Source organism: Hesperophylax consimilis, chromosome 4 (assembly GCF_061612785.1).
Source record: "Hesperophylax consimilis isolate HC1 chromosome 4, BYU_Hcon_1.0, whole genome shotgun sequence".
Taxonomy (NCBI): Eukaryota; Metazoa; Arthropoda; class Insecta; order Trichoptera; family Limnephilidae; genus Hesperophylax; species Hesperophylax consimilis.
The window spans coordinates 2326173-2345304 of NC_142839.1; the positions used below are offsets into that span (position 1 = coordinate 2326173).

Genomic DNA, 19132 nt, shown 5'->3' on the forward strand with positions numbered 1-19132 from the left:
AAAGTTCTGTTGGTATTTTACTGCGACAATCAGATATCATCATTTAGTGGGACAAAATGACCATTATGAACCATGACCGATTTCGATTCATTCGCGAACGTCAATATCGGAAATTTAACAAAGCGTTTTTTAACTTATGATTTCAAAGTGAGAACCGTTAAATTAAAGACATCACATTGTCGTCACACAAAAATAATCAGTCTATTCAAAGCTGTCCAGAGGCGGATTTGCCCTTAGGCCTATGTAGGCCCGGGCCTAGGGCGGCCAGATATTAGGGGCGGCCAATCGTGACATAAAAGTCACAGATGATAACAAGAAATTACTTCCTAAGTACCAAAATATTAAATAGCGATATGCAAGAGCGTGTTCACACACAGCACACAGCGCGCCCCCACGCCCCGCAGCCGCCCTCGCCACACCTATGATGGGTACTGAGAAAGGGGCGGCTACATGGTCTGGGGCCTAGGGCGGCCAAGACTGCAAATCCGCCTCTGAAGCTGTCACCGTATTATACCTATCATTAAAAAATAGAAATAAATGGAAATAATAATAGACTTAATAGGTTATTTCACCTAAAGTACATAATATTATAAAATCAGTCGTAACTGTGCAGCAAATCAAAGATTTATTATGTTGATGTTTTTATAGATTTCATTACTGAGAGAAGTTACAAAACTAAACAGGTTATTAACCTGTGCCATACGTAATAATATTATATATCATGCCCTAAAATAAATTGGTATAAGTCATGAAATCGATAATAATATTGTTATTAGCAAAAACATTTTAATCACAAATTTAATCTGTATAAATGGCCCCCTCTACCGATAGATTATGTTCCAAAATGCCCCATCATAACTTGCCATATCAAAAATTATTTACACAGCAGTGTTTTGTACCGAGGAGCAGCCTATAATGCATATTTTTATTTTTGTGCCAATGACAGTTGTCAAAATCTGTCAGTGAAATCAATTTGTACGATAAATTTTCTAAAAGTGAATACTTGATTGAGGGAATGATAACAAAATATCAAAATGGATATTGAAAACGAAGAAAGTTCTCATTCAGAGGATTTAACATGTAAATCAGAAAGTGATTCGGGTTTTAAAGATGTGAATGACCGAAAAAATATTGATGACATTGCAGCCCCATCCGATTTAAAATTTGATAATGGTAATCTTTATTTTTGTCGATGTTAATTTGTCCCGTAAATAATTTTATTCGAATGGCCTTTTATTGAACTTTTATATGGAATAGCACGCATTTCTGTGTCACTAAAATTGATTACTCTAATTTACCCATCCTTTCTCTTTTGCAGTTCAGAAAAATGTACAAGATTCTTTGAAACAGAGCATTCTAGAAGCTGCGTTGAAAAATCCCAACATACCAGTTGACCAGTGGAAAAAATATGCAAAGAGTCCCGGAGGACTTATAAATGGTAATTTATTAACTGGTAACTGCTACAACTTCAAACCAATGTTCATTAATGGTTAAATATTTAACTGTCTTAGTTATTTGCACGCTTCCATTTAATTTCGGAGAATATTTAAAAATTATTTCTACTAATCTAAATAAAAGTACTTTTCTTTGGGGATAGAAAGTTCAATACAAATATAAAAATGATGTCATTGTTGCTGTAATATGGATTTTTGTTGTTGTTGTATAATTTTTTCATTTTTTTCATCTTTCCTGTATAAACAACAGAGCTACCTCGAGTAATAATATCATAAAAATAATTCATAATAATATACCAAATATATACATAATATACCAGCGTTTTAAGTGATTTGCGAGTCCTGTGACTAAATTTTGTCAAATCACTTACAGATATTTATTTACTTACTATTGTAAAACACACTTATTTATTAATTATTATTACATATCAGAAAATTGTGTGGGAAGCACCAACACACCTCAAATGGTGAACACTTTCTATCAGGAATATCTAGGTCAACGCTACTTTTTTTGGTTCCCACTGTCAGTTTTCAACATTAATTTACAGTTTTGAAATATATCTGGCAAAAATAAGACAAAACCATAATATTATATTGTTCCCTATATTTAAATTGTTTAATAAAAATGTTGAAACTCGGACGAAGCCCTGTGCTCAATTCTCCAATAGCGATCAAGAGTTATCATTATGCGCCATGTACAAATTATAAATTATCCTTTGTTGAACGTTTAATTTATAAGTGTTCTTGAATTTCGAAGGGTTGAAGAGATGATTATATTGGCGGCACATGTTTCTTATGTTTTTTTACCTTTCTATGGTGTGAATTTGAAATGTCAAAAACACAACGTCCATCACCGCGTCATTTACTACCACCTTTTTTAGAAGTGGCTGGCGGATATGTTACTAAAAATCAAAAACAGCTAGTATCCGCGGAAATTAAATTTATTGCTGCTAACACTTGCATAGTGACATTGCATACAATACGGTACGCAAGTACCACCCCAGCCAGGAGCACTCCTGTCCTAATCAGACTGGTACACCAGGGGGCACTCATTTGTTAGGACTTGGAACGCACTCTGAGGAGACGAAGGATGTTGAAGTTCAATCGACCGGTGTATATGGCAACCTAATAAACAAATATTGGAATTTAGGATGGGTAGGAATAAAGGAATTGATTGAGCGTAGTTTTTATTTTGCTTATGTCGTTCATCTTGCCTCTTTTTGGCTCTTCTTGGTTCTTTGTGGCTCTTTTTGGCACGCCTTGACTATTCTTGCATCTTTTCAATTTGGTTCTTCTTGATTCTTCTTTGCTATTGTTGTCTCTTTCGGGTTCTTCTCGACTCTTATTGCCTCTTCTTGGCTTGCCTTGACTTTTCTTGCATCTTTTTGCACTCTCATATCTCATCTAGGCTCTTTGTTAATCTCAAAGCAACCGCTTCAGCTTGCTTTACATTATGTATTGCAGCCAACATAACGGGAAAATCTGCCATTATATGGAACCTTAAAACAACTTTAAAAAAAATGTTAGATGCCTTTTCTTCGAAGAGTGAGCAGGAAATAATCTTAGATCACGATACAATATGGTAGATTTTGACAGTTTTGTCGAAGACAAGTCAGCGTCGATTGGTTCGACCCACTCGTTGTTCGAATGCAATGACTTTTGACGTTTGGCGTGTAAGTACCTTTGACGAGATTCGTATGTACTTTCAAAGCTGATTGCGAGCAACCTGGATGGGAGAATTGGTACATGGTAAATTACTAGTTATTTTTATTTTGAAGTTGGATTTCTATTAATTAAATTACTAAGTATGGTGATGCACACCCGGGATTATTCCCTGTCTTATTAATAAATTCCCCAAAGTCAGGTAAAACGTTTACAATTAATTGTGTATTGTGAAGTCACAATTCAAATGAGAGTGCTGAATTACTGCTGACATGGTCATTGTATGTACCACGACACCACACTTAGACGGTTGGCTGCAAAATTCAACATTGTTACTGCTTATATCTTCGTTACTCTTTGGTATATTTCAATAATTGAAATAGTTAGTACTAGCTAGTACTGTACCTACCTTCTATTATATCGTACCCAATAAGTACATTTTTATTTTTATATCTTATTTTTTCTAAGTTTAATAACTATTATATTATTTAAGTTATATTTTTTAGTTTGTAATTAAATTTCTTATTTTCTTAATTATATTGTGTTATCAAATTTATCATCTAGTTTTATAACTATTTGTTAATTTTTAGCTTCATCAACTAGTGAATTTTTACAACCTATAAACCATAATGACTCTCAACACTCCCCAACTCAAACACGAGAAATAATTTCTCAATTGAGTTGGGCAGTTTTCTTTAAAAAATTCTAATTTTTTCGCAATCAGCTTCGAAATATCTACATTTATAAATTATTGTAATGTGTTTGTATATTCAATAAAAAAAAAAAAAAAAAAAAAGTTCTGTCCTCAACATACTCTAATTAAAATGATACATTTGTAAATAACATGAAATTTCGTTTTACGAGATAAACCCATCGGTTAGTCTGGGGATTTCACCATTTAGATGAAAATTTCCACAATATTCCCCATTTCAGAAATATTCCCCCAAATAAATTCCCGGGAAGAATGACTAAGCATGCTTACAAAAAACATTTACCTGTTTAAAATCATAAATGTGACATTATACATAATGCAATATTTTAAAATTTGTTTTCAGATCAAATAAGAAGTACAATATGGCCAGCACTGGTGGGTGTTACCAAGGAGGAAATATCGGAAGCTCCTTCTCTGTCTTCTCTCTCCGAGCATTCGGAATACCACCAAGTTGTACTAGATGTAAATAGGTCCCTAAAAAGGTTTCCCCCGGGTATTCCTTATGAACAAAGAGTAGCTCTCCAGGACCAACTCACAGTCCTCATTCTCAGGGTTATAATTAAATACCCGCATCTACGGTATTATCAGGTAAACAATTTACTATACTAACATTCCCTTATGAAACTATTAGGCCACCCGGACGTTTTAAGTGATTACTGCTTTCTTGTCAAATATTATTATTATTTATTTTATTTAAAACTGAGTCGGTTTACAAATAGTTCCCTCATTATGTATTTATTATACAGGGTGTCCGGGGGTAAAGTACACTAACTTCGGAAGGTAATTCTACATGTTTGTAGGAGTAAAAAAGATAAATAACTTTTTTTCTATACAAAAACACATACCTACTAAAAATCCTTAGTGTGAGGTACAAACTTACCCGATAAATTTGCTGTGAGCTTGTCGAGAGTGAGTGGCAACGATGCATATTTATGATTGGCCTGTATCCATGGAAACCGCATGTAAACAATAATAATAATAACATAAGACCGAGAGTTTGACGTTTATAAAATCGTATGTTTTAAACCAAATTCAAAAAGAGAACTGCAGTAAAGATGTTCTTTTAACCTCTCAGACATAGAATTTTATTTACTATGTGTCCCTTTGAGAACTGTCAGAATGTGATAATTTTTGTGTTATTTACGAGTTTTACTAAAATCTTCATAACTCACGTTTTGGGAAACGTAGCCTCATTCTAAAAAATGTTTTGGAAAGATTATGAAATCCACTATCGCATTGTGTTGTTATACGTAAATATTTGCGTTTCTAAATATACATTATGAAAACGTCAAAAATATGTAAAAATCGCTTACCATTATTTCAAAACCTTGAAAAATGTACTTTTTTCTGAGTAGCGTAAAGGAATAACACTTTATATATTGAAGAAATATATTTAAAAACTATTAGTCACCTCAAAATATTGACCGTCCAAACTAAAATATTTTTAATAAATTATTTAGAAACGCAATAAATTATTAACGAACATCTTGACAGTTTCAATCGGCTTAGATAATGCACCTCTACGTTCCATAGATATTCTTGAATACAGACGCGTAGCGTTATTCATTATCGATACTCTGTTTTTTAAATCATGGCAATCCGTATACTAGTGATGGAAATAAATCAATTTTTGTAAAATCTCGCGCGTTTACGTGAAAAGACGTTCTAATGTCTTGACCGCCATTATCATATTTACGTCTTTTGACGTTCTAATGTTCTGAGTGATTAAGTAAGTATAACAATCAAGTTTTTAAAGACAGACATAAAATGCATAAAATAAAAGTTATTGATACGACGCACGGCAAGTACTACAAATACGTTTCATTCAAATTTTATGTTAACTGATCGAATCGGCAGCTGGTGGCGGGTGGGTGCGGGACTCTAGATTTGGCAACAACGCAAAATAATAATGCCGGTCACACACTGCAAACCAATTTTACTTTTTTACCTGAGAAGTAAGCCAGAAAAAGTTCTTTTTTTTTTAACTTGTACTATCTGTAGAATCACCTTCCGAAGTTAGTGCACTTTACCCCCGGACACCCCGTATATTATACAGGGTCCCAAAAAATAGTGTCAAGCGGAATTCCAGAGGTAGTTAGTTTAGGGCTACTCAAATCACCCCCATGTATGTTCTGCTATTTTTCGTAGAAAACTTGAAAACAAGCAAAAACAAAAGTAAACAAAAAAAAATATTCAAGTGATAACTAAACTTCCTCAATATTTAAAAGAATTAAAATTATGGCTTTTCGACACAGCAGTTGAAACTTTTTTTATTTAATTTGTATCAATTTATGTTTCTCATAAAATATTCACCATATATTACATATATTACAATAAACACTTATAACTTCACTATACATTATTATAAACACTTTTTATACAAAACGCTTATACAAAATGTAATCTTGTTTTTATTTTATATGCCCACAATTTGTTTATTTCTAGGTACAATAAAATAATAACTTAAATATATTACCCACGCACAGGCTGCGCCTTAGTGGGTTCCCATTATTCTTATTGATTTATATAATATTGTATGTAATTAATGTAAAAATTGGGAAAAATAAAGGAATTAAAAAAAAAAAAAAAAAAAAAAAAAAGTTATGATATTTTTTCATATTTTTTGTGAAACCTTCACTTACAAGAGATTATTGATCACAGAGACATGAATTATTGAGATACATTGTTGATTTTTTTTTTCAAATTAGTATCTATTGATAACCATAGAAACTAATCCCGTCAGATACCCATTGAATTACGAGCTGTATGTGCAGTTGCACCATTTTGTTGGAACCATACCCTCCTCATTGCTCATCTCATGTCAAGAAGAATGTTTAGAGCATCGTAATGTAGCACTCCGAATTAACACTCATAATAATGTTGTTTTCCTGCAAAAAGTACGATCCAAACATGCCCTTCTCCCCAATTATATACCATACTGTTACTTTTGGGCTGTGTAGAGGGGACTCATGTAACTCCTGAGGAATATTTTTCCGCAGAGCGAAGGTACGATGCTGAAGGTTCCATGACATGGCGAAAACTAAACTTCCCACTCTAACAGACAAATCAAGGCCATCCCACTAGCCAATAAAAAAAACATGCAGTTTCCGTGATGGACCCTGGAATATTCAAGAATATTATTATTTCAACAATTTATAAAAAATATTTCACATTTGAAAAAATAATGTTTGTTTCCAGGGTTACCATGATGTGGCCATCACCCTCCTGCTGGTGTGCGGGGAGCGCGCCTCCTTCCCGCTGCTGTGCCGCCTGTCCCAAGGCGAGGCCGCACCCCTGGAGCCCTTCATGCAGGCCACCATGCAGCCCACGCAGCACCGCCTCAACTACCTGCAGCCACTCATCAATACGGAGGACTCCCAGCTTGCTGAATTTCTCTATAAGTTTGTAACTTTGTTTTTTAATGTTATTGCAGACAACCAGAGATGTGCTTTATTTCAAATAAATCCATTTCAAATGGAAATGCAAATGCTTCTCTAAAAACCATTTTGCATTTTAAATGCTTTTCTCAATGCATTTTCCATTTTAAATGCTTTTTTGCAACATTCTTCCTACTATATCCATTCATCTTTTTTTCATAAGCCCCAAATATCAGTCGGTCCTCAACCTCGCTATGAGAGATAATTTACATTTGTCAAGTTGCTCCCTGGCAATTGAGTGATACCATTAAAAAAAATACTGATTCAAATAGGTACTGAACATGGGGCCATGACACTGTAATATTAAATGTTAGATAGCAGTTTCTATGTTTTTATGGTTTCATAATCATTTCATATGGTTTTATAATTTTTTGTGGTTTCATAATCTGTAGTCGTGGTGTTTTTTGATTTACCATCATGTAATATGTTTGTTCTACATTGATGTCCATTATTAAATGACAAATTTAAAAAAAAATTCTATTATTATTTTAATTGTTTGACCTGAGAAACTATTTTGCATTTTCAATGCATTTTGAAAATAGGTATTTTGCATTTTGCATTTGAAATGCTTTTCTAAAAACCATTTTGCATTTTCAAATAGAAAAGTTTTGACCCATTTCCATTTTGCATTTCAAATGGTTTTGGGTACCCATTTTGCACATCTCTGCAGACAACCATTGAAACCTTAAATGAGCATTTTTAAAAACAGTGCACATTATTCTATGTATTCTTTAACACATACATATAAGAATAATCTGTGCCTCTAGTGCTACTAATGTACTCATATGCATGTAATATAAATTATATTATTGTTGGAAAGTGTGCAGGGCGTGATAACCGGACAACTCAAGAAAAGCGATGATTTAAAAAAAAATAGGTTACATTAATTTAGGTTTAGGCTACCTTTTTTCACTTCTAAAAATGACGTTAAGGACTTTATCACTTTTAAAAAGTGTGTTGATTTGTCACTGTCCTGAGTTGTCATGGAACATTTTTTTCTGCAAAGACAAAGGCTTCTGAATTACAGTTGAAATTGTCTTACTACAGATCAGTTGGAACAAGTTTTTTCAACAAAACACATAGGCATACCATGAGCATGCATAAGTGATTCCGAGCCGTCGTTGCCACGAACAATAGTGCACGCTTTCAACTAACTTACCAGTATTCATACTATGTATTTTCCTATCCAGGTCAACAGTGGGTACAATGTTTGCCCTGCCCTGGTACCTGACCTGGTTCGGCCACAGTCTGAACCGCTATACGGACGTGGTGCGACTCTATGACTACTTCCTTTGCGCCCCGCCCATGTTCCCCATCTACGTGACGGCCGCCATTGTCCTGCACAGGTCTACGGAAATCTTCGACCTCGACTGTGACATGGCGACCTTACACTGCTTCCTATCTCAGGTAGGCCATACTTAACATTTTCACCGCATTCTTGGTGTATACTCATTAGCACTCGTTGACATTTGTTATAACTCTCTTGTTTCTTAACAGATTTATGAATTGCTTATCTTAAAAAGTTTATTAATTCCCCTGCGTTATGTTAAAACACATAAATATACAATACGACGCAGGATATGGCTATAATATTAAAAAGTGAGGCATATAAAAAAAATCATGTTTCACCTCAGCGCCGCCTAAACACACTAAACACGTTTAAACTAACTACACACATTTTATTTCCACATACGTACATTATTAATTTACTTACAAATACATAATACTATTTAATGCACAGACTATCGATTCGGCTATGCAATGAAAGCTATGCGTTTGGTGTAGGTACAAAGGCGGGGCGTTGCTGTACATAGATATTTTGCTATAGTATCGGTTTATGATGCTGGCAACTTCTTTTTTTTTTTTGGCCATCTCCTTCTTTTTTTATCCTTGGTATATTGTAAACCGCCTAATACACTATCACATAAATAACATAGTTTTAAAAAAAGACATTTATAGAAAGATAAATGAATTTCCATAAAGTCAATACCATCAATATAAATGGTAACAATTATTTTTATAGGCAATAATTATTAGCCTGAAACACTCATCCACATTGAAAAATCTCCTGATAAAAGATACATGACGCCAACGGGACATGTATCTTTTATCAGGAGATTTTTCAATGTGGATGAGTATTTCAGGCTAATAATTATTGCTTATAAAAATAATTGTTACCCTTTGTGCTATGCATAAAAAATCTTGTCTTAAAACATTAGTTTACCAAAAAATAATAATCATTATAAATGTTTAGTTTCATTGTAAAATATGTTTAAATTGCAGCTTCCCGAAGATCTTCCGTTTGAAGATATTCTAGTGAAAGCTTCCGAGTTGTATGATGTACACCCACCAGAAGACATTGAACAGGATGTTATCTTGATGGAAAAGAGAGAGTAAGTATTCATACTTCTAAAAAAATGTATAGTAGAATCATTTTAACGAGATAGAACTACTGTGGGGTAAGAGGAGAATACGGGCGAGTGTTCCAAACTATTTTGAACACATTTGAATCACTATTGGTTTGCAAAAATGCATTCAAACGAGTGCTCTTTGAGGCGATGCATCTGACCTTGAGTCATTCAGAATTGGGCTCGATTACTATGGGTGGTCTTAAAGGACTAGTTCAATTCAAGTGCGTCAAGAAAGTAGCTTTCCAAACACTCTGCAAAAACAACACCTCCAAGGTTAGAATATTTCCTCAAATTTGTCCATTTTTTGGACAATTCCTTGTCCAACCGGACTATTCCTGTGTACAAAATTGTCTATTTGGACATTTCTTTGTCCAATATTTTTGGATATTTTCAGATTTTTAGGAATTTTTAAGGATGTATAAGAAGTAAGAAAAATTGTGAGATGTATTAATAAACTTAGAGAAATTGTAAGAATTTTTGAGAAATCAGGAGATATTAATAGATTTATATACTAAAACATTATGAGAAATATTCATAAACTTTGAGAAATTATGAAATATTCATGGGTTTTTAAACTGATGGTTGTGATCTGAAATTTCGGTTTTAAATTATTACTACTTGTTTTTATTGTTGCCATGTCAGTTATGAGTTATTGTCCATTATTGGATTTTATATTAAATTTTATTTATCTCCTGAATGAAGTTGGCGTTATATCGTGAACATATTTATGTTCCCAGGGAGCAACAACGCAAGGATGATGAAGAGAGAGCCAAGAAGCGGCAGATTGCCCGACGTGCCGGTGCTGCGGGAACGCGCCCGGTGTGGACCGTGAAGCTGCAGCAGATCCGACGCTTCGTCCACGACACTCCCCTTCTCGCCATCGTGCCGGCGCGCTACCGAGCCCTCCTTGCCACGGCAACACTTTTCATTGGCGCTTACGCCATGTACAAATGCGATTACTCAAATCTTAACTACATCAGATAGCATAGACATTCCTACATGATTGTGTTTCTAAGGTTCTAGCAGAAGCTGGACCTTGGTCATTCCTTGAGTTTAATTTTAACAGTTTTGAATTTATAGATATCCACCTACAAAACATGAAGATTGGATTCATTTTATGTTATCGTTGTAATGCATTTCATTTTTCACTGAAACACTTTTATAAGGTTTTCAAGGGATCGATAAAAAAATCTATTTATTTTGGAAAACTTTTTCCAAAATTAGACCATTTTTTAAATTTCAGTTTTAAAAACAAAACTTCTTATACGGGAAGCTTATATCGAGTCTTACTGTATTATTTATTCGCCTTAAAGAAAATTTCTACTATAAAAGAATGGCAGTCCAAATCAATTATTAAAAATACTAATTTCGGTTGTGACTCCGTCTGTCTGTAACTCCAGTTCAAGAACTATAGAACTTAAGCTTTGTGTCACTTTATGACGATCTGTGATTTTTCACGGGTCTGCCATTAGGTATTTTATAAATAAAATCATGTTGACAGGAACAAAATACCAAGAACACAGAAGTGTCATGGGGTTAATTTGTGTAAATTTCTGCCAATGTCACAATTATACATAAAATGATACAAAATAATAATAAACATCAAAATGTGAACCTGCCAACAGGAACAAAGTACTGGAGCACAGAAATATGATTGGGTATTTCCGTTTGGTTATTATTACAAACGTTTATTTCTCAGTGACAGTATTTTTTTTAAATCACGTAACTAGGAAAACATTTATTTATTAATTTTTTTTTTTAATTTTTCACAGGTCTGCACTATTACATAATAATTAATGACATACAAATACACTGCTGTTAAGAGATTGAACAAATTAACTTTCTTATAGTGATATATTTTGCTTTGAACATTGGTAAAGTTAACATTTGTGACACCTGTCGTTTTATTTTGTAGGTAGATAATTTAGGTCACCATCGGAAGCTAGTTGTCAATTTAAATGTTATTTAAAATGCTTTCTAAATTATTGTTAACGTGTGTAATGAAAGTGCTTCACCTATTTCAAAATATAATACGTATCGAAAATGTTATATAATGTTTCGGACTCTCTTGCGCTGATTTTAAATTTTACGTTGGTTTTGGGCTCTAATTAAAATTCAAGAAACACATGATTGTAGAGAATGATTGAAATTAAATAAATAGTTTATTTTAAATGCTAGAGAAAAAGACTATTGCATTTTGCATTTAAACTAGCTTCTCTTAACAAAATCTTATTGTAAGCTAATATTATGAAGTAATGAAGCTAATAATAATTGCAAAACAAATTTCCTTAACCTTTTTTTTCAGAAGCTAGAATTGAAGTATTTCTAAATAATTGAAGAATGTTGTGTTTTAATTTATGATATTTATATAGAATGTTGATAATTTTATGTCTAGTCTTTTCTTACTATGTTAATATTGATAAGTTACTGCTTTTATTAATTTTTCCTTATTATTGAGGCATTAGAAAGCAAGTTGAGCGTGTTGCGAAAATGTAAGTTGCTTGGTTTAAAAAACCTGTACAATAAATAGCTCTAAAATAATTAATTGTACTTTATGGCTGTCAAATTGATTAAAGGACGTTGAATTTTTCCAGTTTTTTCAATAAATTTCTTTTATATCTTAAAATGAGCGCCGTGGTTATTAAACTTCCAATAATTAATTTTTATTTTTGTTGCAGAAATCCGTAACTCTTCATTTTGAAATTTTTTTATATTAATTAAAGATCTGCCCACCATTTAGTTATTTCTTTAACCCTAATACTTATTTAAGAACACGATTGAACAAGAAAGCAAGATCCGTCATAGATACAGAAGAGTTGTTTTTTACTCCTAGACTTAAGGCCAGTTGCTGCACTAATCGACATATTTTTTTACATTTTGTTCCCAATAGTACAGAGTTAATTAGTGTGATGATTAAAAAATGGTTTTTGTAATTTATTTCAGTGCCGTAATCTCTATTAAAGTGCACTTTTGTGAGTTATTGTACATAAAAACTGTCCTTTGTGTTTTGATAACCAATTAACTCCGATATTATTAAAAATAAAGATCGAAAAAAGCAGGAACTAATTTTATTCACAATTAGGTACATTCTTTCTTGAATTTGTTTTGACGAATTTTCATAAAGTATTTTCAATACAAAATGTACCTATTCCCTTCTTGTGAATAGAACACCTCGGTATGTTAACTAACTGTTTGTAATTTTAAGATATTTATTTTTAGATCATATCTCTTTAGCATACTTGTTATATCTGACTACTTAAATATTTATCTGTATTATATTAATATATTATGTATTTTTGCAGAGGTCAACAGGCTGCTGCTAGATTGATGCATGATCAGATGTGTGCTTTTGTAAGATAATTCAACCACCGTAATACGGGCATGTGCCTAGTTTTGTGGTCATAAGGTCCTCAAATGTAATGTAAGTAATTTAAATGTTTTTGCAACTTCAGGAACTCCCTCAGATAAATACAAACTAATATGTAATGTTATAATCAATAAACAATGAAACAAAGAATTAACTAATTGATTGGTGATTAACTCTTTTCTTTTTCATATGTATGTACATAATATGTAGTTGAGTTTTGAATAGCCGTTTGATTATGACATTGTTGAAAGTAATAGAATTTATAAACATATATAACCACTACATTCACAACGGCTCATAATATTATGACGCAATGTACAGTAAAACCCTTGTGAGTTTTTGATAGGACCGAAAAAACAATTCTTATGTGGGAAACCTTATAAGGGGGTTTCACTGCATAACTATTTTAACACATCAGAAATACAGAATTATTCCCAAATTGCCACTGCCTTAAATTGTAGCTGTAGTAATAATACTAATGTAATAGTTTTGGATGTTGATAACGATTGTTTTAGAATAGGTACATAAAAATTCATCTAGGTTTCAGAAACCAGGGCTAGTTGAAACTTTTGTAAGGAGTAGTAATTGCAGTGAAACTCTCTTAAAAAGTTTTCCAAAACCGGAAAATAAACTTCTTCACTGAAAATCTTGTATGTGGGATAAATTGGGCCATTTTTCAAATTCATTCTTCAGGACCGAAAAAAAAATACAAACTTCTTAAGCGAGTTTCACTGTATTATTTGTGGTTGGGTAGAATAAGCTTTGTGACTAGCAATAGGGTATTTTCATTGTTTTTTTTTATTCTCGAAAATAATTAAGGTATTTTTATGTTGATAATAAATTTTATAAAACTTAAATAAAATATGCCGTTTTCTTTGCCGCCAAAATGACATGTCCGTTTTTATTCGTGCATTCGGCGGCATTAACGTCACACTAGGCAACGTTGGTGACAGCCATCTTACCAGCCAGTGGCGGTTTCTATGTCAAAATAACATTGTAGCCAGTTGGAACCGTTTCAAAATGTGCAGTTTTTAAAATCAGTAATTGTGAAAGAAAATATTAAAATTGCTCATTTTTAGTACAATTATAGAATCAGAAAAATAAACTTTAAATCTTCTACAGATTTTTAACAGTATTCTTAGTTTGTGAAAATACATTATTAATTAAATAAAGCCTAATTTTTAGAAAAAAACTGTTTTAAATTTAATGTTTTGAGACCACTTTGTAAAAATGTGTAGGAATTATGTATTAACATTTATGATTATTATTGCAATAAACATAAAAATGGATACTTATCAATTCTGTTTATGAACTACAGAGATGTCTCATTATCCACGGGCGAGAGATCAAATATCAAAAACAAAATCATTTTATTCAGGCAGTTAAAACTTGCACAGCTTATGTTGTATCCCTAGCAAAGTCATCTTGATAATCAGTTTTAAGAAGTTTCTTGACAAAAACATTAATTTATTTCCATTGGTGGGACAGTTAACCTCACGTCAACAGAGGGTTGAAGTTTAAAAGAGGGATTTGATTGGAGACTACAATGAGGGAAACAATGTTCTATGACAAGTTTTTTTTACCTAAAAAATATTGTAAAAGGCTTGCTAAACTTAACCGTTTGAGTGCCAAAAAAATTCATACAGTTGCTTGTAAAATGCCACCAAAAAAACATTATTTTTTATGAAACTATATATTTTTTCAAAACCCCATAAATTCTTTGAATTTTCAAGGATTTCGATGATTTTTTCGGTGTTTTATTAAAGAATATTGGTTTAGAATCACGCGGAGGAGGATCCCGAAGTCCAGGCGTTTCGAAAAAATGAGAATTTTACGTACAGACGTACGCGCGAATTAAAACACGAATCAACGACAATCGACGATTGGCACCCAAACGGTTAATAATAGGAAGTTTTATAAAGGTTGTATTACACAATTACTCGTTTTCAATTTATGTATGAATGGCTGATATTAATTTTATTATTTTGCCCAGGACTCATGTTTTTAATGGTGACCGGGTATCTCATCAAAATGACAGTTCAACACACCTACAAAAAATGATATGAAGTCATGAAAAGTGATGAAACAAAAAATGTCTTTGTTTCCTCATTTTTAATGACTCTATATCACTTTTTAAAGGTGTGTTTAATTGTCATTTTGATGAAATATCATCATGGAACCGTTTTAAATTAGTCTCTAGGCAATCCATGGAATAATGTGGGATTGTATAAATATACTGTATTGAAAAGTAATCTAAAGAAAGCTTCTATGTATGTATGTAGTTTATTATGTAATTGTGTATATTTATGTATATGTGTTTTATATTTGTATATTATGTAGTTTAACTCACTTACCAATGATGTATTACTTGGCCTCGGTGCTGAAGTATAAATGTAACAAAAATATTATGCTTTTCACAAAATAGTTTTTAATGTTTGTACCTAATTTTTCTTTAAATTTCATAATATTTTCTCCCGGCAACCTTGTTTTTTTTTCATAAATAAATACACTGCTTTGTTTAAATTTTGAATTAAATATGTTTGTTTTTGTAAACCATAAAAAACTTAACTTAAATTAAATTAAACTTAAATTATGTTGTACGCTAAAACATTGATAGCAAATTTTAAGTGTTAAAAGTCAATTACATACTTATAATAGTTATGATTTAGCACGCAATGCGTGCCCTCATCATCTCATTGTAAGCAATTTGTTGGATTCGCACTGCACTGCAATATAACTTGATATCTAAAATCCCTCAAAATTATACCTGATCAATCAGGAGTCTTTTGAGTTTATTATTAACTGCAAACTTTCGTACTATTAAAACTATGTATGTACCTACACTTACATTTTACTTTAAGGCGCATCTCCTGCGGCAAAATGTTTTCAAAACTTCCAACAAAAATAAAATCATTGGGGCAGGGCCGCAATGTTTTTGTTTTATGTGGCCGATGGAAAACAAAAAACAATGTGGCCCCGACCGAATGTTTTTGTTGTATATTTTGAAAAAATATTGTCATTAGAGACTTTAGTCATACAACACTGTATTTTAATTTGATTGACCTAATTGAAACTGCTTTGTTTATAAATAGTACCCCACGGTCATAAAATTTGATTGTTACACATGATTGTGATTATGGATATTTTATAAAAATTACAGTATAAATGAAATTTTGTTTTTTTTTTTATATTCCATATAAACCTTTATTGTCCTCATTTGTAAAACAATGAAACATCTTAAAATAGCAACCCATATAAATATCACAAATTTCTAATATACATTTTACAATTTTTTGTGTTCCCAAAACATCAAATCATTTATTATGTGGAACCGTGGATAATCCAAACCATTAGCAAACTGAGATGACTTCTTTTTTCTGATTTTCTAGAATCACCAAAATCGAACAGTGGAAAGTCAAACCATTGGCAATAATTTAATTTGGGCAGTCAAACCATAGACATTTTAATTTGGGCAGTCAAACCATAGACATTTTAATTTGGACAGTCAAATAATCAAAATTGAGCAATGAATTTTTGAAGAACGTCTTTCAGCAATCAGAGTTTCACTAAAGAACATCACCTTTGTTGGGTTGAACTAAAAAAATCTTGAAAAAGTGATGAATAAGCACACCTAATCAGACAATATAATACATGTCTTATTGCAAGTGTATGCAACTTTTCAATTTACATATATCATATTTATTTGTACGATTTTTTAAATTAACATTTTAAGGAAGCTTTTACAAGTTGAAGGTGGCTAAGTATTTAATCTGTTTACTAAAGTTTTTACTATACTTTTTTAATAATAGCAATATTGTTATGTTTATAATATGTGCCAAAGAAAAAGTTTATCTTGTGAGAACTCTATTTCAGTTAACAGATCAATAAAAAATAGTTAAAAAGTCAACATATTTCATTTAGAACAAAATCTCGTAATATCACAATGGTTGAAAGAAAAAAAAACTTATAAATACATACATACTGGTTCCATGATATTTCATCAAAATGACAATTAAACACACTTTTAAAAAGTGATATAGAGTAATTAACCTAGTTTTTGTTTCATCACTTTATATCACTTTTTATAGGTGTGTTGAACTGTCATTTTGATGAGATACCCGGTCACCATACATACTATATCGACTGTATTTTGGTAAAACCCTTCAAGCTACATTTCAGTGGTTTCGTATGGAATAGTTTTCATAGTACAACATAGTAAAGTAATTATTGCTGATTAACCTTTAGGCTTCGTTCAAATGTATTAGTGATTTCACCTCCACGTGGCACATTTTTTCAACTCGTCTCGCCGACCAATAATACTTTTTAAAACTAAATTAAACATATTTCCCATGATTATTCTTTATATAAACCTTACTCAAATTACGCATCAATGTATCATAAATAATTGTTTTGGGGCGATGTTTATACAATAAACAAAATGAAATATTACGGAACAGTTAAAACATTATTGTATAATCAAGGCGGCCGGGCCGTACCAGGCAGTACGTACGTCTGTTTGCGTTTGATTATTTATCACATTATTTGACTGCGCTGAGCGTTTTTAATTAGTAAGTATTTGTTTATGAACTTTTTTGCACGGTATGCAATCTTTCAAACATTTTTCTTTTTAAACTTCGAGAATAATGATGAAATTTTTTCCCTCATAACGAAAGAATAATCATAGTTTTTAAAAATATTAATCAATTAAAAATTCTGTTTTCTGGGCACTATGTTAGTGAAAATATTATATTTATATTAAAACACATTGTGTACAAATACGTAAATTCTCTAAAACACGTAACAAGATGCAGCGTAACACAAACTGGTTGCAAATCTCAAAAAATAAGTGTATTTTTTTTTAGGTTTTACAGTTCTAATGCGTTTTTATATTAACATTTTTCTTATAATATGTATTTATTTTTATTCCAGCAAAATGAGGTTGTCAAATGAAATTCCTAAAATCACAATTGCTAAAAAACCATAGCAAAATCAGCCTAAAATGAAAAATGGCGCAAGGTTCCACTAACATCGTAGTAAATGAATATTGCGCATGCGCGCCAAGCAAGATCGTTTGAACCCACGGGGCAAATTTGAAAGGAGCTGAAGGGGAAAACCTGTCTCGTGCGCTTGAAATCCTTACCCAAGATAAAACAAATACATTTATTGAACATATTTCTAGAGATGTCGCTAGAGACACGAATGGGGAATTTTTACAAATGAATTTCGGCTCTGTATCGTGCTTGTACGTAATACAGCGAGGTCTCAAACCGAGAAATAACTATAGTTGGCTCCCGCATGAGAGGCAAGGGGCCGAGGGTTAAGGAATTTTCAATAACATTTATACGTAAATTTTTTTTGATAATTTCGAGAAAACTTTAGATGAAATTACTTAATCCTCAAATCTCTTATCGAATTTGTAAATATTCGTTTTTGTCGTCTCCTGTAATGATTTAATTTTGTCGCTTGAAGGGTTTTACCAAACCACAGTCGATATAATATAAACAGAAAACAGTTAATAGCAACATTTTGAGAAAATAATCGACTAATTGTTTGCATAGTGACAAGTACACTACTACATACATATTTATGTTTATTCAGATACAGGGTTCACAGCTCAATATTATTACTTCTTATCTCTGCAAATTAAAAAAAAAATAACACTAAAACTATATAAAAATTGTTAACTTTAACTAAGGCAAGAACAAATAGATCAGTCCCAAAATCAAAATGTAATCATACTTTGTTTACAAAAATATATGGTGGTTCTTCAGAAAACATGCTGAAAAAAAAAAACAATTTGATAGAGCGCTTGCGATGTTTGTTTTTTTGTGGCGTGCTTACTTCTTCTTAAGCTAATATTACAGATACCCTTTGCAGTGATCTTTATCAGGACAACATGCAAGACAATTGTCTCAAAAAGAATAGGCGCAACGCTGTTCAACAACCCTTAGAGCGTGAGCACACAGAGAGCTTCAGGTCAGGAGTTCCGAGTTCTGCGTTCGGCGTTCATTAGAATGTACTGATACTATAACAACAACGCACACAGCGGGCAGTCAGACCCCGGCGGTCAAAACGGAACGCCGCGTTCT

At 32.2% G+C, this 19132-nt stretch overlaps 1 protein-coding gene across 1 annotated transcript; it reads left to right on the forward strand.

The window, feature by feature from the left end:
- Nucleotides 1–941: 941 nt before the first annotated feature.
- Nucleotides 942–18987, forward strand: LOC149424025 (TBC1 domain family member 20). Its single transcript, XM_089651216.1, has 7 exons — nt 942–1173; nt 1319–1438; nt 4172–4416; nt 7027–7229; nt 8456–8672; nt 9549–9658; nt 10414–18987. The coding sequence occupies exons 1-7, from the start codon at nt 1035–1037 to the stop codon at nt 10658–10660; spliced, it is 1281 nt and encodes a 426-aa protein (XP_089507342.1). The 5' UTR covers nt 942–1034; the 3' UTR covers nt 10661–18987.
- The last annotated feature ends 145 nt before the right edge of the window (nt 18988–19132 follow it).